The sequence below is a fragment of the Rhodamnia argentea genome, chromosome 3 (assembly GCF_020921035.1).
Source record: "Rhodamnia argentea isolate NSW1041297 chromosome 3, ASM2092103v1, whole genome shotgun sequence".
Lineage (NCBI taxonomy): Eukaryota > Viridiplantae > Streptophyta > Magnoliopsida > Myrtales > Myrtaceae > Rhodamnia > Rhodamnia argentea.
Genome location: NC_063152.1, coordinates 28,298,081 through 28,325,033, shown reverse-complemented (window position 1 = coordinate 28,325,033; position 26,953 = coordinate 28,298,081). Strand labels below are relative to the sequence as shown.

The 26,953-nt window shown below is 41.1% G+C and overlaps 3 protein-coding genes across 4 annotated transcripts; 1 reads left to right on the top strand and 2 right to left on the bottom strand.

The window, feature by feature from the left end:
- Positions 1 to 693: 693 nt before the first annotated feature.
- Positions 694 to 24,803, bottom strand: LOC115753560 (brassinosteroid-responsive RING protein 1). Its single transcript, XM_030692213.2, has 2 exons — positions 24,787 to 24,803; positions 694 to 1,743 (listed from the first exon to the last, which is right to left on the bottom strand). Exon 2 carries the CDS (start codon positions 1,590 to 1,592, stop codon positions 1,098 to 1,100), a length of 495 nt encoding a protein of 164 aa, XP_030548073.1. The 5' UTR covers positions 1,593 to 1,743; positions 24,787 to 24,803; the 3' UTR covers positions 694 to 1,097.
- On the top strand, positions 10,851 to 20,795 carry LOC115753553 (guanine nucleotide exchange factor subunit RIC1). 2 transcript variants are annotated; one of them, XM_030692203.2, is made up of 23 exons: positions 10,851 to 11,200; positions 11,318 to 11,425; positions 12,251 to 12,399; positions 12,643 to 12,724; positions 12,892 to 13,310; positions 13,494 to 13,926; positions 14,004 to 14,227; positions 14,633 to 14,828; positions 15,582 to 15,727; positions 15,830 to 16,004; positions 16,143 to 16,196; positions 16,450 to 16,629; positions 16,950 to 17,062; positions 17,492 to 17,674; positions 18,250 to 18,307; positions 18,545 to 18,604; positions 18,720 to 18,761; positions 18,838 to 18,968; positions 19,063 to 19,198; positions 19,280 to 19,357; positions 19,648 to 19,764; positions 19,955 to 20,017; positions 20,144 to 20,795. In XM_030692203.2, exons 1-23 carry the CDS (start codon positions 11,054 to 11,056, stop codon positions 20,231 to 20,233), a joined length of 3,384 nt encoding a protein of 1,127 aa, XP_030548063.1. In that variant the 5' UTR covers positions 10,851 to 11,053; the 3' UTR covers positions 20,234 to 20,795. The 2 variants fall into 2 exon arrangements, with proteins under 2 accessions (XP_030548063.1, XP_048132652.1); XM_048276695.1 differs by lacking the exon at positions 11,318 to 11,425.
- On the bottom strand, positions 21,190 to 25,696 carry LOC115729117 (ferric reduction oxidase 2). The gene is made up of 8 exons (XM_030659561.2): positions 25,341 to 25,696; positions 25,105 to 25,207; positions 24,818 to 25,015; positions 24,185 to 24,419; positions 23,027 to 23,354; positions 22,621 to 22,864; positions 21,822 to 22,516; positions 21,190 to 21,583 (listed from the first exon to the last, which is right to left on the bottom strand). Exons 1-8 carry the CDS (start codon positions 25,576 to 25,578, stop codon positions 21,444 to 21,446), a joined length of 2,181 nt encoding a protein of 726 aa, XP_030515421.1. The 5' UTR covers positions 25,579 to 25,696; the 3' UTR covers positions 21,190 to 21,443.
- Positions 25,697 to 26,953: the final 1,257 nt, after the last annotated feature.

Genomic DNA, 26,953 nt, shown 5'->3' with positions numbered 1-26,953 from the left:
GTGGCACAATCTTCTCTCGTTTACCTGTTCTACAGGGTCATCTTCCTTTCTCGCAAGGATACCCACGTGTCTTGTTGGATACGGATTCGCGAACCGACTTAGAACTTCAAAGCAAGATCACCAGACAGTAGGAGGTTTCTTTCTTCAACCTCCGATAGGTAGGGCTTTCAGAACCCAATTCAATTTGAGTAGGTCCCATGCGAACTCGACTCATTTTGGGCAGAGCACTTTACAGGCCGGGCGAAAACTTCAGTCACAGAGTCTGAGATAGAGATGGGTCGTGCACAAAGCCCCAATTCATATATCACACCACTCGCCACGCAACTTTCACCAATGCATCGATACAAAGCGAAAAGCGAGAACAAGAAGCAATGGTCGATCTGGAAATTGCATTCTAGAAAAGATGGGAAGGGCTGAGTCCTGAACCAGTTCATCATTGGAGCCGACAAGATCCAAACAAATCGGCCGAGCCTCCGGCCCTCTGCTAACCATACTTTAACAAACTCCCTCAGACACCACTGCTTTTCTCTTGATTTATTCATTTTCTGGCTCTGTTTTAACGCCCACCATCATCAAAAGAACCTCTTTTTTATCCTCTGCTTCTGGTTTCTATTAGTACTCTCACATTAAGAGCCTCACCAACCGAACATTGCTGACATTAAATAAGGCCAGAGCACAACCTCATATGGGTAGACAGGAATCGTGTCCTGTCTCTTGAACAAATTTAATACATGCGATGCACTAACTTACAAAACCAAAAAGATGAAATGCCCTTCGAACCCACACGACAGTGAGGGGTGAACTACCCAAGGTACTAAATCTGAATTCCAAGTTGCAGGATTCAGTCAAGCAAATTGGGTATAAGCCCAGTCTTTGTTTTACGTCAGAAGAAAGAAGAAAGTCAATTTAAAAGAACTAATCCAACAAAAAAATCGCTACTTGCGTTATTATTATTATTTTTTTGGCTAATTACCAATTACCCCACTTTACGCTATATACCCTTCCCAATCCTCACCATCTCATACGTAGTCAGCAACAGTCAACGCGAGACCAGAGTCGGCACACCCTTTCAAGAAAAGAAAGAGCCGAACTTATCATCAGTCCTCAGAAATGGCGAAATCGACAACCGCAGAAGCAGCTCGCAGCCGTTGATTGAACTCCTCCCGCATGTCATCGGGCACGAACTGGGTCCTACATAGAGGACAAGTGTCCTGATCGCAGTCCATCCACCGGTCCAGGCACTCCCTGTGGAAGACGTGCCGGCAGTTGCTCAACCACCTGATCTCCTCCTCCGGCCGGCCCTCGAACTCGTAGAGGCACACCGCGCAGCTCTCGGGCGGGTCGACCAGGCTCTCGAACTTGACCACGGGCAGCATCTCCCGGATCAGGAGGGCCGAGACGGGCGGGCTCTCGGGCGGCGACCGCCCCCGGGACTCGGCGGGGAACGAGACGGCGTCGGTGTCGAGGAAGTCGGAGAGGCCGAGGGAGTGGAAGAGAGAGAAGATGAGGTGCCTGATGAAGCCGAGGAGGCAGAGGACGCGGACGAAGAGCTTCGGCAAGAAGACCTCCGTGTAGCCCAGCGGGAATCCCATTTTCTCCGCGGTTTTCTCGGGCGAGAAGAAATAAAGAAGGGTTTCCGAGAAAGGAATTTGCTCCGGCGGCTCTGAATTCAGATCTTCTTCTCCTGCTTCGCCGGCTGCTATCCAACCCGTATAAATACGAAGAGAGAGAGAGAGAGAGAGTTTGGAAGAGGGGGAGAGAGGAAGCTTCTGTCTCGGCGGTGGGTAGCTCCTGGTTTATATTAGGAAAGCGGAATGGCGTGGCTTCTCCTTATTTTCCTACGTAGAAATCTATGGACGCACTGAATATTTAATTTTACCAACTGTAAAGAACCCGTCATCTTCATAATATAAAAGTCGAGCACGTTCGTAATTCCGACTAATTCAAAGCAATGCAAAAGCGTGTCGCAATTTGAATTCAGACCGCACGGTGGCTATTAATTATACATTCATCTAATAACACCCGACACGTCGCGAAACACATGAAAGAAACGAGTGAATAGCAAGGCGCGGTTGAGAAAATTTATTTTTGATTTTATCTCGTAGTAATTAAACTAAGAATGTTTCTTCGAGATTTTCCTTTTTCCTTTCTTGACATTCTATTAAGCGAGACCTTTCGGGGTTCGGTGGCGTTGATATTTTGCACGGGCTGTGACATGGAGGCTGTGGATGGGCCAATAGAAAAGGAGGAAAGTGGATCTTTGACGGTGGGAGGGGGGGTGCACGTGTTGATGAGCCGATTGGTCGGCGGCAATATGCGTAAAGGCCGTTTTGATGCATTCCATGATTGGCCAGAGAGGCTGCTGCGTCTCCCGCACAAGTTGGCCACGTGACGCACGTGCTGTATTTGGGAAAGGGCATGCGATCTCCCCGTGGATGCCCACGTCATCGCAATCGTCTCCGTTAATTACCAGGGTTTTAATGTTGATCTTACGTGGTCAAAGAACGAAATACTTTGCATGGACAAAGGGAAAAGTGTATAAAGAAAAATCGTAAATCAATTGCACATATATTAATTCAGTTTTAAATCTTTTCACATTTTGTCAATTGAATTTGTCTAGATAATTTTAATCGAAAATCGCTAATATGGACGCCGGCCGTCCTATGTAGCACATCTCGTGCCGACGTTGGCATTTTTATATATTTTTTTATATTTTCTTCTCTTTTCCTTCTTTTTTTCACCATGACCAACGAGGGTCGTTCGAGCTTGCAAACCACATTTAAAAGAATGAAGAAAAAGAGAATGCAAATTTAGTAAAAGAAGTAGAAAAAAATATTTAAAAAGTCTAAAAATTATTCACGTTAATGCCAACCGTGTCACGTAAGACGACCCGCGCTCACGTCAGTAATTTTTTTATATTAAAATTCACTAATTAAATTCAATTAGCATAATTGAAAAGTTTATAACGGAATTGTCTCACGTGTGATAGTTTTCGGACTTTTTGAGTACTTTTCCTTCATGATAAATGCGTGTTGCACCGCTTTTTTCGTATGAACAAACTTTTTGAGTACCATTGAACCGGAGAACACTTCCAAAACAAACTCACCCCCCAAACAAAAAAAAAGAAAAAGGGGAAAACACCAATAAAAATAAAAATAATAAAGATAGAGATAAGTGAAAAATGATGAAGAGAGTTTGAACAGGAAGTGACAGTGGTTGGCAGACAAGACATGTTGCTTCCGATTCTGATCACGCTGTATAATTGTGAGGTTCTCTCTTGGTTCTCAGCGATGTTTTGTCCCTCCTTCCCCATTACGGTGAAAAGGCATCTTCGGATAGTTCAGTGACAAACATACGAAAAATTCGTCGATGCTCTCACGATGGTACCAAAAAATATGTTCACTTTTGGAAATGCAAATTTCGCACTTCGACCCTATTGAAATGACCAAAATGCTCTCACATCCTAAAAAGCCACAAAAAGAAGAAGAAGAAATTGGCCGTCCACCCAGCCATTCGATTCCATATCCTCAATCCACAGGTCAGACACTAGACACCACACCAACCATCGCCGTCGTCAGCCTCCGCTCCCGCGCTAGGTCGATTTGTGGATGCCGTCAACACCTCTAACCCCGCCTCCGATTGCTTCGTTCACGTCGTAGATGCCACTCGTGCTACCTTCGATTGCTCCCCCAGGCCATCCTCTCACCACCCTCCCCCTCATGTCGTGCTTGTTGAAAGTTTGTTTATTGAACAAACAAAATAATGCTTTTTCGTTGTCCCACCTAGGAAAGATGGGAGAGTGTAAGCCTATATATAAGTAAAAGGTCTCTCTAGTCTTTCAAGCAAAGGCAATGGACAAAGTAGGCTAGACTCTACTATTAACTCCTGTCTCCTAACAAGAATGTTCACAAATGAGTTATGTTTTTCTTGTCATTTTTAATCTAGTGATTATTTGAGGCTCTTACAAATTTCGAAGAGGTGAGTTCGAAATTACAGCTTTCGGACATGATGAGTTGTGTTCGAATTAGTAGGTTTTCGGACATGAAGAGTTGTATTGTAATTTAAAAATTTTCAGATGTGAAGTGCTACGATCGTTTCGGAATAACATGTCTCTTTACAAAAGGTTTTCGCTATGATAAAACCAAGGGTTATGTTGGATATTACACTTCAACTTCCATCTTTTTGTTTCTTTCAAAAAAGGTATAATTGTTTCTCATTGAGAATTTTTGGAGAAATATCGAAATTGCTATCCGATATTCTCATTTCGATACTTTGATGTATCATGAAAGATTTTTATTAGTAACCATTAGCAACGTTGTGGGTCAAATAATTCTTTAAAGAAAGTAAATTTATGCATTAAAATCTTATCTCTCTTCTCCCCAATCAATCGTTATCTTTTACAACAATGCTTACTTGCTTGTTCTCGATCACATTTGTGTCCACCAACAAGCTTTCTGCCTCGGTCATTGCCCACGGCGACCGGGTTCCTCTGCGAGGTGTCGATGGTGGTGGGCGAACCATTCAGGATGTCACTGTGGCGGGCGGCAGTCTAGGGCAGCTGAGCATGGGAGAATACCGTTCAAACTTTTCGTTTTGGGGTATAGTGTCTAATGGGTGGGAGAAAAGGGTGGGGTATTACGGGGAAAGAGAAATGGCAAAACTGCAAATAAATGTACAATATCATCGAAGCGAGACATGAAACTTGTAGTTAATTCGGGATCCCCGTGAAACAATATTTATCTCCAATCGACATTGTGCAATGATAAAAAAAACGTGCCATATGTCCACTTCATTAACGATTTGTTTTTCTCTCTAAGATGCCTTGGGGTAGGGCCTGCCCTGTATTTCCGGACGTGCGATATAATCAATCGCGATCGCGATCGCGATGTATTCATGTTAAATGTGCAAAAAAAAAAAGTAATATAAATGAGGAATACTATAACACACTCGAAATATACGAGAGAATAAAAACAAATTATTGGAAGGACAGAAATGGTGCTTGAAAAAGGACAAGAAAGGGAATAAGTTAACACGAACCTAGAGGGACCAAAATGAAGAGCGTGCGTGGCAATAAATGATTATAGGGGCAAAAGGACAGGGAGAGCGAGAGCAAGAATAGCGAAGGGATGGAGAGCGAACCCTCGCCAACCGGCAAGGCTTAATGGTTGGATTAGGAGACCGTCGTCCCCAGCTACCCCCAACTGTGAAAAAACTTTCAGCCCAAATATGGCCGAGACAGCCATGGCCCAACTGCCTCCACCGCCCACCAACACCACCACCGCTGCCGCCGCCACCGCCACCGCGTTCCGTTACATAATTACTCCATATTTGGCTCTCTCTCTCTCTCTCTCTCTCTCTCTCTTTTATTGTACAGTGGTGAGAAATATTCTATCCCCACCCTTTATGCGATGCATTATGATTGACGCCCGAATTACGCATATGTTATAGTTTAAGACGACATGCAAAGGGATAGATCGTACAAACCCGCCCTACCGGGGAAGGAGTTAGATACCTCAAAGTTCGATCGGAGCTCGACAGTTCATGCTTGCATAGTAGCAGAACATTATCTTCGTCTCTTTCTCTCTCTTTTTAAACAAAAAGAAAAAAAGTACAAGGTAATAACTCAAGGGGTTTTTCATGTGCACCTTAAGTTCTAACGTGAATGAATGGCATGTGCGCATTTGGTTGAGTTTTGCTTAAAAGAATACGTTTGGAACTACAAAAGGGATTTAGTTCTCACACATGCTATGTCCGTAATAAGGATCCTAGATCGGGAGGTTACCAGTTTTCCCAATTGCTTCCCGTTCTTCCTATCGCCAAAACCAATCAAATTAGTCCTCATCAACCTAGGCGCAATTCCATTTTGCGCCCCAATAAGTAGCAAAAACGAAAGGTGGCAGAGACTAAAGGGACTAAATTTGAAAAAAACTCGCACGAGTAGATTGGATTTTGTGTCGGGTCGAGACTCTTAAGTATATATTGGAGTTGTCTCATCAAGTGGGGTTTTGCAGCAAATTGACCCTCCTGATGAGAAACGAGGGACCAGCAAAAATCTGTCGTGTCTCTGGATTTTTTTGTACCTGTGTGTGGTCTTAGGAGCTTCGGAGGGATCGATGATGTGTCGTGTTCTTCTGCGCAGAAATAATATCAATTCGATTGTCGTCAGTTTAATACATATGCATGGGGCAACAAAAAAAAAAAGGAGTGAGGCCCTCGAGCCAAAGTCCCCACCGTGAGTGGAAGAGCGTTGTAAAGTGACGTGACAGCCGACGGAGCTCGCAATTTGAGTCTAATAACGAGAAGATGAAATAACAAGGAACGATAAAGAATGGTAGAAATTTATGTGATTAAGTACGAGTGATGGTAACTATTCTACGAGGATAGTTGGCCGCAAAGAATTCATTATTAAGCAGAGTATTCTGCCGTAGAAAAATTCGTCGGAAGAACCTAAACATGTCGAACTGAAATTCTATTTGCAATATGGTAGCAAAATAGCCAAGACAGCTTCTAATCTTCACTTGTTTGAAGATTGAAACCCTCGAGGACTAGATCCAAGTCCAAGCATTGTTTTTTTTTTTTTTTCGTATCTTTAACTCTCATCTATCTGAATTTTCCTCTTCCTATTTAGAGAGCACGTGAATCGAACCCCGCACCTCTAACACTAGGATCCCCACTTCTCAATTCCTTTACTAGCGGGACCGCATACTTATTGGCCAAGCATTCTCTTCAGCAACGTGGAAGCTAGCCGTCCGGCAATTTTATTATAGACTTTTGCCGAATCCAAAGCAATACGGTGATTTCCTCTTCTTGGTCCACATCACACTTCAACCTAAAGAAAGATTCCACCAAAATTTTGCATTCCTCTTTCTTTTACTCCAAGATTGTCCTCACGATATAACGTGCTCAAACTCGAGATATAATTTAACAGAGAAAAAAAATCGCCAAGTGTTGATGGTACTTAGCAATAGAACATGACCAAAAAGACAATAGCATAAACCCATTCCAACAGAAAATCAATTTATCCGTATTCAAGATGTTGTGAACTTTAAGAGCTGTGTTACCAAAAATGCATAATGCGTACAGAGGATTATACTCATTTAAAGGATTGTTCTAGAAAAAGTTCAGAATGGGAGTTTTGGTTATCTAAATAATTATAGCCTCGGCAAACTCATCACGCGATAACTCCAAGGGTTTCATCTAGCAAAGGTTGAATATTCACATGCACATTTTCTCCTTCTCCTTGGTTTTTGGTTATATCTAAATGTGATCAAGAGAAATGGCGAGACTCAAGGCTAATGCCTGATTGATCATATATGAACGCTCGTTATTATCAAGTCATACATATTTACACCTTATTGGTTTAGTATGCAACAACACGGCAAATAAGTTTCCAATTTTTTTTTTTTAAATCCAAATAAGCATTCCACAAAGAAGAACGACCATCTCGCTTTCGATGTAACGGATCGCCTCGCTCTCGATCTTGTCGGGAGCAGGCCCCTGTCACATGGGAAAAGCCTTATCTCCGCGGTGTCAAATGTTGTGATGTGTCTCCTCGCTCACCCTCTTCAGTGCAAACACACCCACAGGCCTTTATCTCCTCAAAGCTGTGTGGCCATCTAACAAGTTTTGACCCTAAATTTGGATCCTTCAGCAACTTCTTTTGCTTCTGGTGGCGTCCGTCCCCTCTCGAGTCTCTATCACCCGCCACTTTCTCCTCCTTTCCCGCTCCATTTGGGGCTTTGCTCTCCCAGTTCTGATGCCGACCCACAGCTGATCGACGCATCCATTTTCTTCTGTCGGCTCTTTGGAGGTGCCTGGTCTCTCTCCTTTTTCGCTACGACCCAAGCTGGATGTACTTCGTCGACGTGGAAACAGACTGACATCCTACTTATTATAAGCTTAACCTATTAAATCAAGGCGCGATATTAATTATTCACTTATTTTTCCTTACCTTTAATCTAATCTTTTTACCTAATACTAATTGTAAATTAGAGATGTCAAATAGATAGGTCGGGTAGGATCGAATATGGTTCGTATTGTTCTATTTAAACCGTTTTAATCCATTTTCATGTAGTACAAATCTAACGACTCATACTCAATCCGATCCATATTACTAAAAAAAAATTCATATTTAATCCAATTTAGCAAAACTTATGAATTATTAAAAAATTATATTACTAAAATATCGTGGACAAATTTATAAGTCTTTTAAAAAATAAAATAAAAATTCTGATTTTTCTATTTTTTTTCCTTTTAATTTTTTTATTTCTTTTTCTTTTCCTTTATTTTTCATAGTTCTGCGAGGGTTGGCCAGCCCTCACTTGTGATCGGAGATGGTTTGCCGACGACTCTCGTTGGACTCTTTTGGGGAAAAAAAGTGAAAGAAATAAATAAATAAATCAAAATTTTTTTTATGACTCGCTTAAGATAGGTAACTCATTTATGACCTATTAAAAATTCATTAAATTGTTAAGTAACTCATTTATGACCCATACTCTTAAGTGTGGATTAGAATATGTGTTCTTTACCTATTTTGCCACCTCTAGCATACATATTTAATTTGGAGACGCAAATGGGGCCTGAAAAGATTAGAATTCGGGACCTCCTATTATGATATTATGTGAGAATTTATAGGACCAATACCATCTATTTTAAAAACTTAAACTATTATATGAATGCGTGATTTAATATAGCAAAGGGACACCTCAAGTGCCAATATCTATATATGTCACTCGCTTTGGGGCTGATTTTTTTTTTTAATCACTTAAGTGTCAATTTTTTGAAAAACGATTATTTAAGTGTCAACTCCGATGAGGTCGTCAGAATTTCTTACCTTTGGCACTAAAGTGATCATTTTTTTCTCCGATTTAGCACTTGAGTGATTAAAAAAAATATATTGACACCAAAGTGAGTGCCATACATAAATATTAGCACTTGAGGTATCCTTTTGTCTCAAATCGATAGGGTTTATCTAATTTGGGGAGGACAAAAATGGAGAAATGATATAGTGATTTGTTTTAGCGGGAAGGAGTGAGCGCCACCACTTCGTTTCGCGTCGATGCGCCTGAAAAATATTGGTTTTAAAATCCTCTTCAGTCTTGACTATGGTTACCAAAACCTTTTATTTAGGAACAATATCCATCATTTTTTTACTGAAGAATAACATCCGCTATTTTAAAAAAATTGTTGTTGAATTCTTTTATATATTAATTATTGTTCGAATATTTTACTTTGATATTTTTCAAAATAAAACAAAAAAATAAATCTCATCTTGTTTCTTTTTAAAATAGTGGAAATCCCACCAATTCGTTGGCAAAAAGTTACGAAACAACACCGTCCATTTTGTAAAATGATGGTTTGGTCGTGAAATAATTTTCCTATTTTTTTTTTTTTGCTTGTGATTATCAATATCGTGGTAGCTTAAATTTTTGAGTCTATTATGAGGATTTAGATTGGAAGAATTAAATTTTGTGCTTTTTGTGTAGAATATCATTTCGCTGAGAATTTGAGTTTGCGTATTTTGATAGAAAATTGGAAGTCAAAGGGATTTCTCAACAGCATTGATACACGCGATAATGATGAACATGTACATAATGCAAAAATTTAGGCACCGAAGTACATTACCGAAGATTTGACTAATACGGGCAAAAGGACACATCAAGTGCCAATATGTGTGTATGATGCTCATTTTAGTGTCAATATTTTTTTAATAACGACTATTTGTGTGCCAACTCCGATGAGTGTACATCGCAATTTCTCACCGCTAGCACTAAAGTGATCGTTTTTTCTCCGATTTGGCATTTAAGTGATAAAAAAAAAAGATATTGGCACTAAAATAAGCGCGCCGTACACAAATATTGACAGTTGAGATGTCCTTTTGCCTTTGGTTATTCAATCATGAAGTAAGCGATGTTGAAGGTTTTCAAATATTTTCCTCCAACATTCCTTAAAATAGCATGTTTTTCATCGTTCAAAGTGAAAAACCCGTCCGCCAATCGTGGGCTGAAAAGGAAAAGGGGAAAAGAAAGCCCTCGGATCTAACATGAGAAAGTCCGGAAAAGTGGAACATTTTACGAAATATTGCTCTCCAGCACAAGTTCATATCTAATGCAATTATTGAAAAAAGAACGTTCATCAAATGAGGCCTCTCCGCTAATAAAACTCGTATCATTGTGGTAGTTTTTGGATCACTATAGATACCTTCTTAATCCCTTTATTTTTTTCTTAAGATTGTTTAGACCAAAGATAATTAAACTTATCATTGCACGAGATTACCCATTCACATTAATTTCCATGCTATAACTAGTTTTCGAGTTAAAGGATCAATGGATACGTTTTGAGACAGTCTTAATCTATTTGTTGGGAAGGGACTAATTTGCCTTAGTTAATTGGGTTAATTCGTAACATTTACCTAATCATTTTGATTCCGTACAAAATACCCATCACAAATCACGAGTGAGAAACTTAAAAGAGATTATTGCAAATTAATGAGGCTATGAATGAGAAAGGTAGATACCGATAATCAATAAATCAATTACTAAGTATAAAACATAGATAATTGATTTTTTTGGTCGAATCCTAGATTATAGATGAAAACAGTAATTACATCATCACGTATATATTTCAACCGGGCCTGAGTGGGATCGAGTGAGCCCAGGGGCCGAGTAGGTTTATGCAATGAAGGTCACCAGCCCAAATGCTCTAATTTTCATGACGAAGCCTTTTGAGCCCAGCCCGCTCGACGGATGGGCGGGAATCCAGGCCCGTGTAGCCTTCATCTGGTACCCGCTTGACCCGACCGGCCAATTCATGCACAAGACATTTCTGAAGAAAACACCAAAGAAAAAAGTGAAAATAGTTGAATTTCGGTTCTTCTTCCTCCTCTGAGATCTATGTGAGAGATCGGAGTCCATTGCTCGTCTCTGCTTAAGAAAAATGCTTCAGATCTCTCCTCCGTCACCTCTGAATTGATCGTCCCGCTCTTCTCTCCTTCGCCCTCGTGAAGCACAGTGCAGTCATTTGCCGCATCGAATTCCGGAATCGGAGAGCCAAGATGTATATGGCGTACGGATGGCCGCAGGTGATTCCTCTAGAGCACGGTCTGTGTCCGTCTTCTCAGAGAATCATCTACTTCAAAGTCATCAATGGCCTCTTGCTCGTCGTCTCCCCGTCTCACCTCGAGCTCTGGAGCTCTTCTCAGGTACAAACAAGCTCACCCTCGTGCTCTACCACTTCCCCAGGTGTTCCGTGAATTCCCGCCGTGGTCGCTGGTTTTACTGGGGACCGTTCTTAATGTTGTTTTTTTGTATGTGATCAGCATAAAGTGAGGTTGGGGAAGTACAAGAGGGATGCGGGTTCGTTGCGGAGGGAGGGAGAGAATTCGCAGGCCGTGTGGAGTCCTGATGCCAAATTGATTGCCGTTATGGTGAGTTCGAGATGTGATAGTAGGCTGATGAATATGAAATGATCCAGTCAACTAATTAGTCGTGCAATTGCATTTGGATTGCTATTCTTGATTCATATCTGGTCGACCCATAACTATGGATTGGTACAAGTTCATTTTTGGATGTACTCATTACAAAACTTACCTCGAGTAACCCACCCACGCATGGCTGAGATGGTGAGAGCGAGCTTTTCCCTTATCAGGTTTTGAGTTCGAAACTTCCAACTCGGTTTTGTGATTTAAGTGGGGGCCCTGGCGGTGGGTTGCTGGGCTAGTCTCCCCCGAGATATAGCCGCGGCACGCAGGTGTAAGCCGTTGTGGCCGTGCGGATCCTTAGTTATCAATAAAAAAAAAAAAAAACTTACCTCGAGTACAATCCGGAAAGGATGGTGGTTGGGTGCTGCTCTCCTATGCGCTATTCATGGTGCTACCGTAGAAAATACTTTATTTGATGATGCTGATGGTGCAAATAAATGAGAGCTAGGTGCCTTGCTATAGATCTCTTCTTTGGCTGTTCCAGTTAGAAATTCTGTGTGTGACTTGACTATTATCATTCTTCAGTCTGATCTTTGTAGCTACTTATTTTAGGACAACAGGGCATTGGTATGACCCTTTAGATAATTATCTCTAATAGAAGCTAGAGAGGTGATGCTTGTCAATTGTGCCTATTGTTAGTGAAAGTGTGCATTCTTTACTCCTTCCTTGTTCTTGCTCTGACTGATAAAAGAAAATACCAGTTGTTTCTTATATTATCCCCTCGAGGTCACTTATTTTGCTTCTTATGAAACGGTTTCATATTGTTTGCAGACGACTTCACTCTATTTACATCTATTTAAGGTTCAATTTTCCGAGAAAAGAGTACAGATTGGAGGGAAGCAACCTTCTGGTCTGCATTTTGCAACTATTTCTCTTCTCCTCAGCGAGCAGGTTCCTTTTGCAGACATGAATTTATCTGTGTAAGTATTACCTTAATGTAGTTGTGTATATGCTGGAATCCAAACTTGTGCCTTAGTGGAATGTGGATATGGCAATGTCTTTATTATTCTCTAAACTCGGTTAAGTTGTACAAAAATCACATTACATCTTGTAAGTATATTGGTTTTGCTCATTTAAAACGAAAATATCAAATGAACAAAGCAGTTTAGAAACCTAATGGGCATGTTTGATGAATGTTCGCCGAACTTATGTCTCTTCTCCAGGAGCAATATTGTAAGTGATAATAGGCATATGCTGCTTGGACTCTCTGACGGATCCTTGTATGGCATTTCTTGGAAGGGAGAGGTATGCTTAATGGAGAGTTAATTTGAGTTGCCTTTTTTACTGGCTATTTACTTTCAGGATCAGAGTTTTCTGTAAGACGATGATGCTCTGCTCTGTTCTGCCTGAAGAGAATTGTCTTCTGTTGATTGTGATCTAATTTTTCTCTTTACATCATAATGTCTGTGCAGTATTGTGGGGCGATTGGACTTGATCATCCCATACAAAATGATAGCGATAAAGTTGCTGACTTACCACGTCCTATAAGTAATGGAATTGCTGCCATAGCGAATCCAGGAGCTCCGATATCACAACAGAATTCCATAAAAAGGCCTGCAATTGTTCAGTTGGAGCTTTGCTTTCCAATGAGGCTGCTCTTTGTGTTATATGCCGATGGTCAACTGTTGTTGTGTTCGGTGAGTAAGAGAGGACTAAAGCAGGTTGAGTCTATTAGAGCTGAAAAGCGTGTTGGATCTGGTGATGCTGTATGTACATCAGTAGCTTCAGAGCAACAAATCCTTGCAGTTGGAACCAGAGGGGGGGTTGTGGAGCTATATGACCTTGCCGACTCTGCATCACTTATTCGTGCTGTGTCTCTGTTTGACTGGGGGTGAGAGTCGTCATGAACCATCTATATGACGCCTCGCAAGTTAATCAGTTTCTGTCTTTTGTTTATGATGGTTGTCTTCATAAGGACACTCATTGCTTGAAAATGGCGTAGTGTTGATTTCTAGGGTTAGTATTTTTCTTTTGCAATTGGATTGACTGGGATGAGTTAATCTTGTTCTTCCAGGTATTCTGTGGAAGACACTGGTCCAGTCACCTGTATTGCTTGGACCCCAGATAATTCTTCCTTTGCTGTTGGATGGAAGTATAGAGGACTTACTGTCTGGTCTGTTTCAGGGTGTCGATTAATGTCGACAATACGTCAGATTGGTTTAAGTTCTTTGTCTTCTCCTATGATGAAGCCGAATCAGGATAGTCGGTGTGAACCGCTGGTCTGTGGTGTCTCATTTATGCAGTGGGATGAATTCGGATACAGGCTATATGCTATTGAGGAGGGTTCCTCCGATAGAGTTCTTGCCTTCTCCTTTGGGAAATGTTGCCTAAATAGAGGTGTCTCCGGTATGACGTATGTGCGCCAAGTGATTTATGGCGAGGATCGGTTGCTTGTCGTGCAGTCTGAAGACACGAATGAACTTAAAATTCTGCATCTTAATCTTCCAGTAAGTAGTAAATTCTGTAGTTGAGAGATAATATCCACATGCCAAGAACCTGTATGATATGGTCTGCTTCTTTCCAGGTTTCTTATCTCTCCCAAAATTGGCCTGTTCAACATGTGGCAGCTAGCAAAGATGGAATGTACTTAGCAGTTGCTGGCCTTCATGGGTTAATTCTATATGATATGCGACTTAAGAAGTGGAGGGTGTTTGGTGACATTTCTCAGGAACAGAAGATACAATGCAAAGGTTTGCTATGGCTGGGAAAGATTGTTGTTGTGTGCAACTATGATGATCCTTCTAACACGTGAGATCTTTTTCAATTGAATCCTTAATAATTTTCCTAGTGTCGTCTTGTCATATTGAGAGCATTTTAATTCGGATCTCTCAGATGCATCCAATTAAGTGTTGAGGCCCTCATATCATGGAAACATCATCTTTGTGCTTTGTTCTGTGTAGATCTTTGTACTTTTGTTTGGGTATCTCTCGGTTTTCAAAGGTGATTTTGGCTGTGACTTTCTCCTCTCTCTTCCTGGCTTTTTACTATTTATTTTTGTTTTTTTTTGGGGGTTGGTTATTTTTCTTTTGAGTTTGCTCCTGTTGTATAATCTTAATTCGTAGCTGACTCTTGTATAAGTCTTAATTTTCATATGATATGGTTTGGTATCAGTTTAAACTTTTTTTCATTTTCTTTGTTCTGGTCTATATACAGGTATGAGTTGCTTTTCTACCCAAGATATCACCTTGATCAAAGTTCGCTACTTTGTCGGAAGTCACTGCTTACCAAACCCATGGTTATGGATGTATATGAAAATTACATCCTAGTGACTTATCGTCCATTTGACGTTCACATCTTCCATGTAAAATTATCCGGAGAATTGACACCATGTAGTACACCAGATTTGCAGGTAAAGACATGTCCTTCTATTTCTGGCAGAACAGTTTTGTTTAGTTGCTGATTATTAGGGTCTGCATGGTAACAATTTTGTTTTTGTGATTCTGTTCCCAAAAGCAAAAAAAATGAGAATCATGTTTGATAACACATATAATTTTGATTATGATTCTAGAAGCAGAATCAGTTTTGAAGAAAAAATGACCATTTTTGCAAAACCACAAAAAAGTTGGTTTTGACAAAAATAATCACTTTTGCAAAACACAAAAACCTTTTCTTTCCTCCTTTCTTTCGTTACTATTTTATATTTACATTTTTCAAATTAAAATTTGGATCTTATTTATAACATGCTGAAAAAAAAATAAGTGTATTTCAAATTATTATTTTTTGTGTATTGAAAATTGATCTTCAATTTACGAAGAAAATTTTAAAGTAATTACAAAATTAATTGATTTAAATAAAAAAATTGGGAAGAGAAAGTATTTTTGAGAACATAAATTTTGTACAGTTATCAAACGTGTTTCTATTCATGAATAGAATCACAATACGATTATCAAACACATTCCGATTCTCTAAAAACTCATTATAACCATAATCAGAAAAAATCATTATAACCATAATCTGTTTTTGGGAACAGAATTGTTGTCATGCAGACCCTTAGTGTACTTTACATAGCTCTAAACTTGGAAGTTCAGAATTGCACTCTGAATGAGAGTGCTTGTCTGAAGCTCTATTCTTCATACATTTTAAGTGATAAAATGACAAACAGCTTTCTACAGTACGAGAACTCTCCATCATGACTGCAAAGAGCCATCCTGCAGCAATGCGTTTCATCCCTGACCAGCTTCCCAGAGAATATGCATCGACCGATCATCTCTCTTCATCTTCAGATGGTTTGGTTCGGGAACCTTCCAGGTAAATTGGGTTGAAATGTCGATGGAATTATTCAAATAAGTCCCAAATAGAGGTAGAGGTCTTCTAATGCCACATCACCCTGAATAGTATCATTAATTGTAGATGTTTGATATTGAGAGCAAGCGGAGAGCTTTCATTACTTGATTTGGACGATGGACGTGAAAGGGAGCTTACAGACTCTGTTGAGTTATTTTGGGTGACCTGTGGTCAATCCGAGGAGACAACTAATTTGATAGAAGAAGTATCCTGGTTGGATTATGGTCATCGAGGAATGCAGGTAATTGACTGTTGGACTAAAGCCTAAAGCTACCTTCTTGGTACCTATTTTTTTCATTAGCTTAGGGTTGATAGTCCTGTTGCATGGCTGTCGCCGAATTTGTCTGAGAAGGTCCTCCTTGCAAATGTGCTGTTACAGGTCTGGTATCCGTCTCCAGGTGTAGAATCTTTTAAGCAGGAAGATTTCTTGCAGGTAATTTGCGGTTAACTGTTGCACTTCATTCTTCATTGTTATGTCTTATTTTTGCTTGTTAGGCATACATTGACTTTGAAGTTTGTGAGATTAAATAAGAACACTCTGCTGTGTTCTCATGATCGGAAATCATTTGATGATTTACATGCTATATTCAGTAGTCTTGGAACCGATAGTAAATGTTTTATGCTTATATAATACGGATTTCTGGTTCTTTTATGTAAGTAGATTAAGTATTCTCTTCCTATTTCAGTTGGATCCCGAGCTCGAATTTGATCGAGAGGTGTACCCACTTGGGCTCCTACCAAATGTGGGGGTCGTGGTTGGTGTTTCTCAGCGAATGTCTTTTCCAGCTTGTACAGAATTCCCATGTTTTGAACCTTCTCCTCAAGCGCAGACTATATTGCATTGTCTACTTCGCCACCTCCTTCAGGTAACACCTCTATCAACAGATGGTCCTCTTATTTGCACTTGGTGGAGCTGGAGAATAGAATATTAATTGGAATCTATTGAGAACTTGATCTCTGAATTATCATCCTAGTTGTTGGCTCAAAACAGCTGATTCATGAAGTTTGTAATCTTCAACTTTTGTGAATCCAACTTACCAAAAAAAAAAAAAACTTTTGTGAATCCAACCTTACCAAAAAAAAAAAAAACTTTTGTGAATCCAAATTTTATGACAGTGTTACAGTATTAAGACGACAGTATTAAGAAGATTTTTCCCCTTATTGCATCTCTATCTCTGACTTCTAGAGGAACAAAAGTCAGGAAGCTTTGAGGCTTGCAGAATTATCAGCAGAGAAGCCTCACTTTTCTCACTGTCTGGAGTGGCTTCTTTTTACTGTCTTTGATGCAGAAATTTCCAGGTAATTCTGTCGTACCTAGATTTTAACCTTATTGAGAGTTGTATACCTGAGTGATGCCTTATTTCTTGCCATTGTCTTTCTTTTTATTATTACCATTTTAATTAGTATAACCCCTACCAGAAAGCTTGTGTTACCCTATATTTATCAGTTCTTTTTGTTGCGTAATTCTTTTCTCTGTACTTTCTGTTTATACTAACTATCTGGGGATTTCTGCAAGTCATATTCTAGTTAAGAATTTAAATTTAATTACTTGGTAGTCTGTGGTGTTTGTTGATTGGCTAGAGCTTTTGCTTGGAAGTTGGCTTTTCCCTCTTGCAGTTTCTGTTGTGAAAACTAATCATGAACTTTCCTTTTGATGTATTTATATTTTACTAATGTTATTTTTTTGGCTTTTCATCGTCTCTAACTATGATAAATTGTAAATCACAGGCAAAACATAAACAAGCACCGGAATAATGGCCTTAAAAGTGCGACCAGTTTCACTCTTCTGGAGAAGACCTGTGATTTGATAAGAAACTTTCCCGAGTATTTTGATGTGGTCGTCAGTGTTGCTAGAAAAACTGATGGTCGTCATTGGGCTGATCTGTTTTCTGCCGCTGGAAGATCAACAGAGTACTTTCCGGACCTATTGCTTTCATCTTAATTAATGTACTGTAATGCTGATATACTGTTAATCAAGGAACTAGCGTCACAAGGAGGACCTGACAAGTGTAGCATACTGCTGTCTTGACTTTTGAAATAGTCTTTTTCCTGGTCACTGGCTTTTAATGCACATCGCGAAGTAGATCTTTTCCATAATGTGAATGAAATGTCTGCAAGAATAAAGTCTGTTTGCATGTCTGTTCTGATGCCACCATTCATAATGATGGCACGTGTTTATCCAGCAGCGATAGAAGTACCTGTAATTTGACACCATTGCTGAGAAGTTTAATTTAGCAAAAGGGAGAAAAACCCTATATTTATGTTTTCAACAAGTGCTTAATTGTTTCTTGCTGCTAATTGTTGAAGTATGTTTATCCATACCAGTCAAGAATTTGGGATATGTTAGTGTGTCTCATGCTCTATAAATAGCCATCTTATATACTCTTTCATTAAGTTATTCATTAAAGATGTACCTTTGGGTATTTTCTCTCTCCGTTTCTCTTGAAGATCCTAGAATATTTACACTACTCATCAACTTTTTGAAGGTTGTTTGAGGAATGTTTCCAAAGAAGATGGTACAGGACAGCAGCTTGCTACATACTGGTATGCCTCTTAGATCTTCATCTATCAATACTATGCTTGTGGATAATGTTTCTCCTTATGTTACTTATCTAGAAATCCCTTTATTTTATTCTATGGAAAGATCTCCCCTTTTCCTATGTGCCTGTAGACTGTGAAGGACAGTATTAATCACACAGAGAAAAGCATTTTTTCTTAAGATTCTTAATTTGTCTTCCTTCTGGGACCTCAAATTTTATCAACTCCAATCTTTATGGACAGGTTATAGCGAAGCTTGAAGGTCCGGCTGTAAGTCAGTATAGTGCCCTGCGTTTATTGCAGGTAGCTAGTTGTTGTCTGCAAGTTTCTTGTCTCAATGGATTTTCTTTTTGCCCCTTTCTTTATATAGGTTTTTTCCAAAAGATGAAGCCTTACTTTGCTTTTCTAACTTATGCAGGCAACACTTGATGAATCTTTGTATGAACTTGCGGGAGAGCTGGTACGAAAATTGTGGCATTTGCGTTTTCTATTTGTAGAGAGAATTCTTGCTCATTCTAAAATCCTTTGGTTTGTAGGTGAGGTTCTTGCTGAGATCTGGAAGGGACTATGAACAGGCATCTTCCGATTCAGACAGATTATCCCCTCGATTCTTAGGGTATTTTTTATTTCGTTCTAATTACAAGAGGCAGTCGACAGACTACAGAAGGTAATTCTTCTGTTTTTTTACTGGCTCACATTGTCCTTTGATATTACCACTTTCCCTGTCGGAATGATCCTAACGAAGTTTTGCTTTTGTTTAGCCCTTCGTTCAAAGAGCAAAGTGCTCATGTCACTTCAGTCAAGAACATTCTAGAAAACCATGCTAGTTATTTGATGTCAGGGAAGGAACTTTCAAAACTTGTTGCCTTTGTGAAAGGCACACAGTTTGATTTGGTGGTGAGAAAAACCTACGATTTTTTTCTTGTCATGAATCTTTTGACAATTTGCTGATTGGTGTGTGCCTGCAACACATGTCAGGAGTATCTCCAACGAGAGAAAGATGGCTCCGCTCGCTTGGAGAGTTTTGCCTCAGGGCTTGAACTAATTGGTCAAAAGGCATCTCTCTCTCTCTCTCTCTCTCTCTCTCTCTCTCTCTCTAAGCACGTGCTCATGTGTGTCTGTTCTCTACATACAACAACTGCTTCTTTTCCTGCATAAGATTTGTTGGAGTAGGTATCCATTTGCCTTTAATGAGTTGTTCTCATGTCCCTGACTCACCACATCTATATTTTAACTACTGTAAAGATTATAGGAGGAACCCAAGTCTTCTTCAATTTTGTTCTATTTATCGACTATGTGAATCTGATGACATCCTTCGACTAATTGAGAAAATTCACTGTATTCAGCTTCAGATGAGTATGCTGCAAAGCCGGTTGGATGCAGAGTTTCTGTTGGCTCATATGTGCTCCGTCAAGTTCAAGGAGTGGATAGTTGTTCTTGCTACTCTCTTGAGGCGGTCTGAGGTATAACTAAATACAATTTGTATAGCGGTATTGTCACTAAATTTTTTTATATTTTATCTTGCTTCTCTGCAGATGGAAACTGTAATTTCAGAAGGTTATCTGATATGGTTTTGAGTTTCTAGGAGTATAAATGTTTGTTCTTTTAGTGAAGATGGCTAACTAACTTATTTGCTTGTGGAAATCTTTGAAGGTCCTATTTGATCTTTTTCGACATGACTTGCGCTTGTGGAGGGCTTACAGCGTCACTCTACAGGTAGACTTATTTCATTTTTTATACAACAGCTTGATGTCATTTGGAAGCATGAGCTGTGCAACTGGATTTTATGACTTTCTTGGAAGCGGTAATAGTTATCTAGTTCCTGTGTTGATTGGTCTACAGTCATACCCTGCTTTCTTTGAGTACCGTGATCTTGTGGAGGCCTTGGAAGAGAAACTCGCAGCATATGCCAATTCTGAAGAAAAATACTGATGATTGTATAACTTCAAGCGCGGGTTGGCTGACATGGATGCAATTTTTTCAACTGGGTTATTCCTCTATCGGGCATTTGACCAATCATTCATCCAACTAAACTGAAGGGCAAAGTCAATAGACTATACCAAAGGATGCGCGGTGGAGGAAGTTTGTACAATAACAAGAGGATTAGTCTTATAGGAAGTGTGTGTTGATAAGGAGCCTACCATTTTGTTGAGGGCAGCTCTTGAAATAATCATTTTAGTCTTTTCTAGGTATTCTTTTTTCAATTCATCCTATAGGTAATCTGGTAAATGTGCATAAAATATAATCCCAAGTCTCGTGCCAATGCCGAATGTTACCGGTCAATTCCTTATTTTTTCAACCTATGCGGTTTCGCTAGAAGTTTTTTTTTGCCTTTCTTTGTGGGGCCAGTCTGTTAAAAGGTTGATTGAGGCAATGGTCTTTGCCTGAGCTGCATCAGTCACTGGATTGCTGAAAAGCGAATATGGATAGCTTTTGGATTTTTTGGGATATGTATATGTGGTTGGAAATTCCATGCAAATCTGACTGCTTTTGTATAGAAACTTCTTATGGTGTGCGGGGTGCAATTTACAATGTAATTAGGAGCACAGCTATTACATGGGATATGGTGAGTCCTCATACTCGATATGTTCATTCCTTCTACGACATTGTGATCTTGAGGTGAAGGTTAGCTTGTTTACGGTTCCTGGGAACGCATTTTCATCAATTTTCGAAGATGTGCCACACTAAGCACGTCCAGAAAAACAGATCATCGCACCCAAAATGGGCACAAGGATAAACAGAAATTAAGTTTGCATCCGGTCATGCATTATTGTTCTCAGCCAGTGAACGAGGATAGTTTGAACCATTGATATCTTTGATGTCAATGCGAGATCGTGGGTAAAGGAAGCCAACGTGGAATTGCGATCTCTTTGAGGAAATGAAGTTGAAGAGAAATCGACACATATTTGTATTGACATTTAGTAGAAACAAACCAGCTTATCTGCTTTGCCCCCCTACTCCCCCCTCTTTGCTGGCCCTTTCTAATTTCCATTCACTTCTGCCTAGACAAAGAGGAGAGCCATATCATGACAACGTACACCGTAACACAGCTCATATGAAGAGAGGCGTATTCGGCAAGTTTGCGTTGCCGGAAAATCACAATACATTCAATCAATTTCGTTGGGAAACGGTTTGGCTTGGATCACCAGCTGAAGCTAATGGACTCGAAGTGCAGGTTATCAGCCAACCCAGATGAACAGATGGCTGCAACCTCGTGCCTTATCTTCTTTGGACCACAAACCAGGACTCCCACACTTGACTCCTTGCACTCAAGTAACATTTCTGCAAAAAGTCAAGAGAGTTTTTAAAGTCAGGGCCAACATGCGAAGCCAAGCATTAGTGAAAGTCAGCAGACTAGGAGGGAGTTTTGCGGGTGTCCTGTGGACTATTGGGTAAGAGCTAAAGAATCAACAAAAAGAGAATACTAGCAAAAGATGGAATGTGAATAGATCACCACTAACTTGAAGCAACTTGCGATTGACTATATTTTTAAAATGAGAATTGAACCAATAATACTTACTCTTTAGGTCAGGCCTTGCGCCGAAGTGCAGATTGGTGGCTTGGACAAGGGACTGATGAGGGAAGCTCTCCAATTCCGTTTCAGCATTGTAGACCCCTGAATCAGGCGAATGCGCCGGAGACACCAAGTGCTTGATCTGCTTCGCTTCCTTGGCGTTTATCCTCTTGTTCCATAGAAAGGCTGCACTAGCCGCAAAGCCAATGGATATGCACAGGACCAATATGTTCAGGACCGCCCTAGAAGCGGTAGAGTACTTGTTTTGGTTGTGATCTATCGGGTAAATGTAGTAGCGGGTGATGATCCCTATCAATATGAGGAACACGATGAAAGAGACCGAAATGATGGCACCGAGCCAGAGCCAACTGTTGGGGCCTAGAATTGCAGACAACGGTTCGTCAAGCGAACTGGGTTTGAACCAAACAGCTCGGGCTTGTTTCGAGGATTGGGTGGCTGCTTTTTCTCTAGTCACATAGGCCTCGATCTGAAGCTGAAGGTTTGATAAGTCCGATGGGGTGCCCGAAATGGGCAGGACGAGGTCGAGCATGGTAAGATCGGACGAGTTCTTGAAGGCACAAATGAGGGTCAATTTAGGAGTCATTGACTTGAATGTGGGGCTCATGAAGATGAATTCTCTGATGACGGAGATGAATGGAGTGATCCCACTGCCCCCACTCACCATCACCAGCTTCTCATGCCTGCAGTTGAAAAATCGCGCTCCAAATTAATTAAAAATAATTAGGCAGACTCATTATATTGCCGTCGTGGCACATCCAATGATGTAACGAGCAAAACATATAACCTGAGGAAATGAGTCGAGGCGGGTCCATAAGGTCCTTCGACGGAGACATCGAGGCGGGCCGGAGGAGAAGGAGAAGAAAGGATTTGGTAGAGCTTCTGAGACCAAGTCCCTTCGTTCTTGATGATGATGCTGAGCTTATCCTTCTCCAAGTTGCTGTTCGAGGAAATGGTGAACGGATGCCATTGCAGCTTGGATAGGCTCGGCACGTTTATGAACATGATGCTCGTCGGAGTATACTCTAGACCTGCTCAAACTCAAAATATTACAGGAGAAGAAGAAGGAAGGAACAAAAGGAAACCGAACCCCGAAAAACCGACTACTTGAGCGACAGGGATTCACTTGTTAGACGCACACAAGACAAGATAAACTAAACTCAAGATCCTGGACTCATCGTATAGCTCCTCACCCGGTGTCTTGGAGAAGCTGAGCTCGACGGTGTCGCAGGGCAAGACACGAGCGGAGACCAGGCGGGCCCGGTGGCGGGACTGGAGGAAGCGGAGGTAGCGGTCGACCAAGAAGAGGTAGAAGCCCGGGAGCATGATGCAGGAGTAGGAGATGCCGACGTGGAGGACGAAGAAGAGCATGAAGAGGATGTAGAGATAGTGGGCGTAGAAGAAGAGCTCGAACATCTTCCTCCTCACGCGCGGGAAGGTGGTCGCCCACATCCCGAGCCCGGCGAGCAGCGCCACCTCTCCTGCCACGTTCGATATCCCCGTTTTCTGCCACTTCACCATCTGCACAGAACAGAATTTTCCCGAGAAAATTATGTTGAGTGGGATTCATCTCCTCCTGCCTGTTTCTAGCATAGCCTGAAATTGTTTCTTCTTCTAAAGAAGGAAAGATCCGTCAAGATCCCAGAATTTCTTTCGGTGAGAAAGTTCGCTAATTTTCAGCTTAATTAAAGTCAGACGCAGAAGAGTCCAATCAAATAAAATGCAAAAGAAAGAAAGGGAATCTAAAAGGAGAAACCATGTGAGTCCGTGCCATAGGGTCAGCCGGGTGGGCCCGGTCCAAAGATTCTAGTGGGGCCCAAAAAAGGCAATTCCTTTTGAACCTCGTTCACTGGCAGTGCCAATCCGAAGAAAGTCGTGCCCGAAATTCTAAAAAGGATCGTACACTTGTCACGAGACACACCACTACGCGGACCCTACCGTCCATCCTCTTTTTCTCCTGTTACATAGGTCAAACTCACCCCGGCGATCCTGACCGTCCGACGTGGTGGGACTGATCGGGGTCGCACGATCCGAAAAGCACCTTGTCAGCAGTGACGTCGATAAGTATGAGAACATATGGAAAGAACGAACAAGTTTTCCGGAACGACCCTACTGAAGTCGAGACAGCAGAGAGAGTCGTCTCAACCGGGTGGTGCCCTCAAAGCCACTCGTAACTTCTGCGTAATCCAAGCCACATGCCTAGAGAAATCCCAGCATTTTACGTGGAGCTACAGATTTTTGTTCGAATTTTTCTTTTTTTCTTTTTTTTTGTTGCCCTGAAAATTGTATTTTATCGTTTAACTCATGCTCAAAATGTAAAATCGAGTTAATGAAGATATTCTGATTTTTACCTCGGACATGTTATGAGTGAGAGCCCAGTAGAGGATGTAGACGAGGCCATGTGCGGTGAAGAGGACCATGACGATGTGGCCGAGCCATATGTGGTACTTGATGCTGGCTTCCGAGGTGAGGCCAAAGAGCGGCAACACCGACGATGCTCGGGTCACTGGGAAGAAGAGGAAAGCTAGTGCTATGTTCCCAACCAGCCCCAGCCTTAAGCCTGAGGTCTCCAGTTTCGCTTCCCACCTGCCATCATATGTGGAATTTCATGCTCAAGATGTTCTTGTGACATGGATTTATGTTATGCTCTAATAGAATTGTAGGACATTGCTTGGAATAAGACATTGGCTGACCAAAAATGGTTTGCAAAGTTGGCACGAGAAGAAGCTCCTGACCTTGTCGAAAAACTCAGGTCACTTTGCTAATATGTTTTATATGTAGACGATTCTAAACCTGGCGTTACGTTAAATCTGGTTATTTCATAGGCGTACTATTTAACTCCTTAAACTGTTTCAACAATGATCAGAAGAACACATGGTTTCAAGACTTCGTATTCATTGAAAAGTAAAACAGGAGAACGAAACCCTTCTTCTTTAAACTGAATTTTTCGATGGAGAGAGAGAGAGAGAGAGAGAGGTTCTTACACTTTATCCCCATGCATCGGTCCCATCCGCTCGATGTTGAGGAAGCCGTTGCGAAGGTACGTCGCGAAGGACCAAACCAGGAGTGCTATGAACATCAGAAAGAAGGCCAGTTCGATCCACGAAACGATCCCTAGCGGCCCGCTCACCAGCGCCGGTCTCTTCCACATTGCCAATCCCTTATTCCTTTTATAGCCACTCCTGTTTTCCCCATCATTAAGTGATTCAAGCAGCCGTTAGAAGCCGATAAACCGACCAACGAATCAAACAGCCGTGGAACAGATACATACTTTCCGGCTTGAGGCTCGCTCGATTTGTTTCCTAGATGGAGGTACAGACATCCTAAGCAAGCGATGAACAGGACTGGGAATGTGAACATCAGCATCGTGTAACCTGTAATTTTTATTATTATTATTTTTTTTTCAAATTATTTGCATCGTAACACGAAAGAAGTCACTCAATTTATTTTGGAAATCAAAAGCATGAAAGACAGAAAAAGGAGAAAGGAAGGAGCCAGATTCAATGCCTTGATTGCCCAAGTAGGTGGAAGATCCAGATTTGGCCCTGATGCTGAGCGACCAGTGCTTGCGGTACGTGTTGGTGGGCATCATTACCCAAATCAGAACAGTCCCAAGAAGCACCACCATGGACAGGACCCATGTTGCCTCCCTGACGATTCTCCTAGCTCCACCAAGTGCAGAGGATGAAGACGACGATGAAGAGAACGAAGGTGGTGATGACCTTCCCATGTTGCCAGAGTCCATCTTTCGTTCTCAAATCTGTCGGTGACGTGACAAAGTTAGAGAGAGAGAGAGAGAGAGTTTTAGTGGCCGAAGGAAAGAGTTGTAGGAGCAATGTGTGGAGTGAAACTGAATCTGTACATGTGTGTGCTTATATAGCTAGGGAGAAGGGGGAGGGACTTTTATTCATGGTAGATACAATTTCGAATTTCAGAAGTGCAAAGCATGATTCATGTCGTTCCCGGAATGTCAAACTGACCACAAGTTTCCTTCCTTCTTTTGTAAAAAAACACTAAACCCCATGCTCAGAAGAAGAAACAAATATCACCCACAGATATCACGAATATTACGTGTATCATTTTTTTTTTTTTTCTATATGGTCGGATCCGTTTCTAGATTCATGATATGGTACATTAGATTGCAATTTCTCACGCCTATAAATATAGGCCAATAGCTATGATATCAAAGTAAAACAATTCGGATACCTATCAAATCTTTTAATTCTTCCGTCTGTATTCGGCACCGTCTAAACTTATTACACAAAGAATTACGATACGTGGGAAGATGCATTTTGTTGATTTTTGCTTTTTTGGGGTAAGCCGCAAATTTTTTGTTTGGGAATAGCAGATGAATTGACAACGTGCGAAAATTGTCATTGTTTAGGAGCCAATCTCGTGGAAGAATTGGGCCAATTGGCAAGGATCATGCAATTGCAACCCCCCTTCTCACAATTATGGACGCGACACGTGGACCCAATTGGCAAGGATCATGTTGCCCCCATCGCTCTCATCTCATTCTCCAGCTCGGGTGAAGACATGGAATTAACAATTTATTCGTTAATTATTTCTATAACAAGGCCAGTGTTAATTTTCTAGGACAGTGGCTGCCTGGCCCGTGCCGTTTTGCCTTAGGGCGTATTTGACTCTTGTTAAATTATACGTACGCGTACGTATGCTTGTTACGTTGCCCGTAGAGCGTACGAGGCAATAAACATTGGATTTGAGCTGATGCATGTACGGCTCGTGTTTGGGCAAGAGTTGTATGTGGACGCCGGCGAGCTCGATGTGTGGCAACACGTGCCGTCAGCTGATGTGGAAGCGACACGTGGACCCTGGCGTTTTCCGTTCGTTTAATTCGATGACGCTCATGACCTGAAAAAGGAAAGGAGGAAAAAAAAACATTGATGATGCTATGCTGCACAGCCCGTTCATCCCCCTTTTAATTGGATCATTCGTCTCGGAATCCCATCGGTCCTTCCGTTAATCATATGATCCCCAAAAATGGCGAGGATGAGCAGAAATCGACCGGCTCTTTAGGATTCGGGTTTTGAATCAGGGTGATCGGTTTTAGAGAAGATCAATTTTTTATCGTAAAATTGAAAATCAAGTAGGAAGGATTG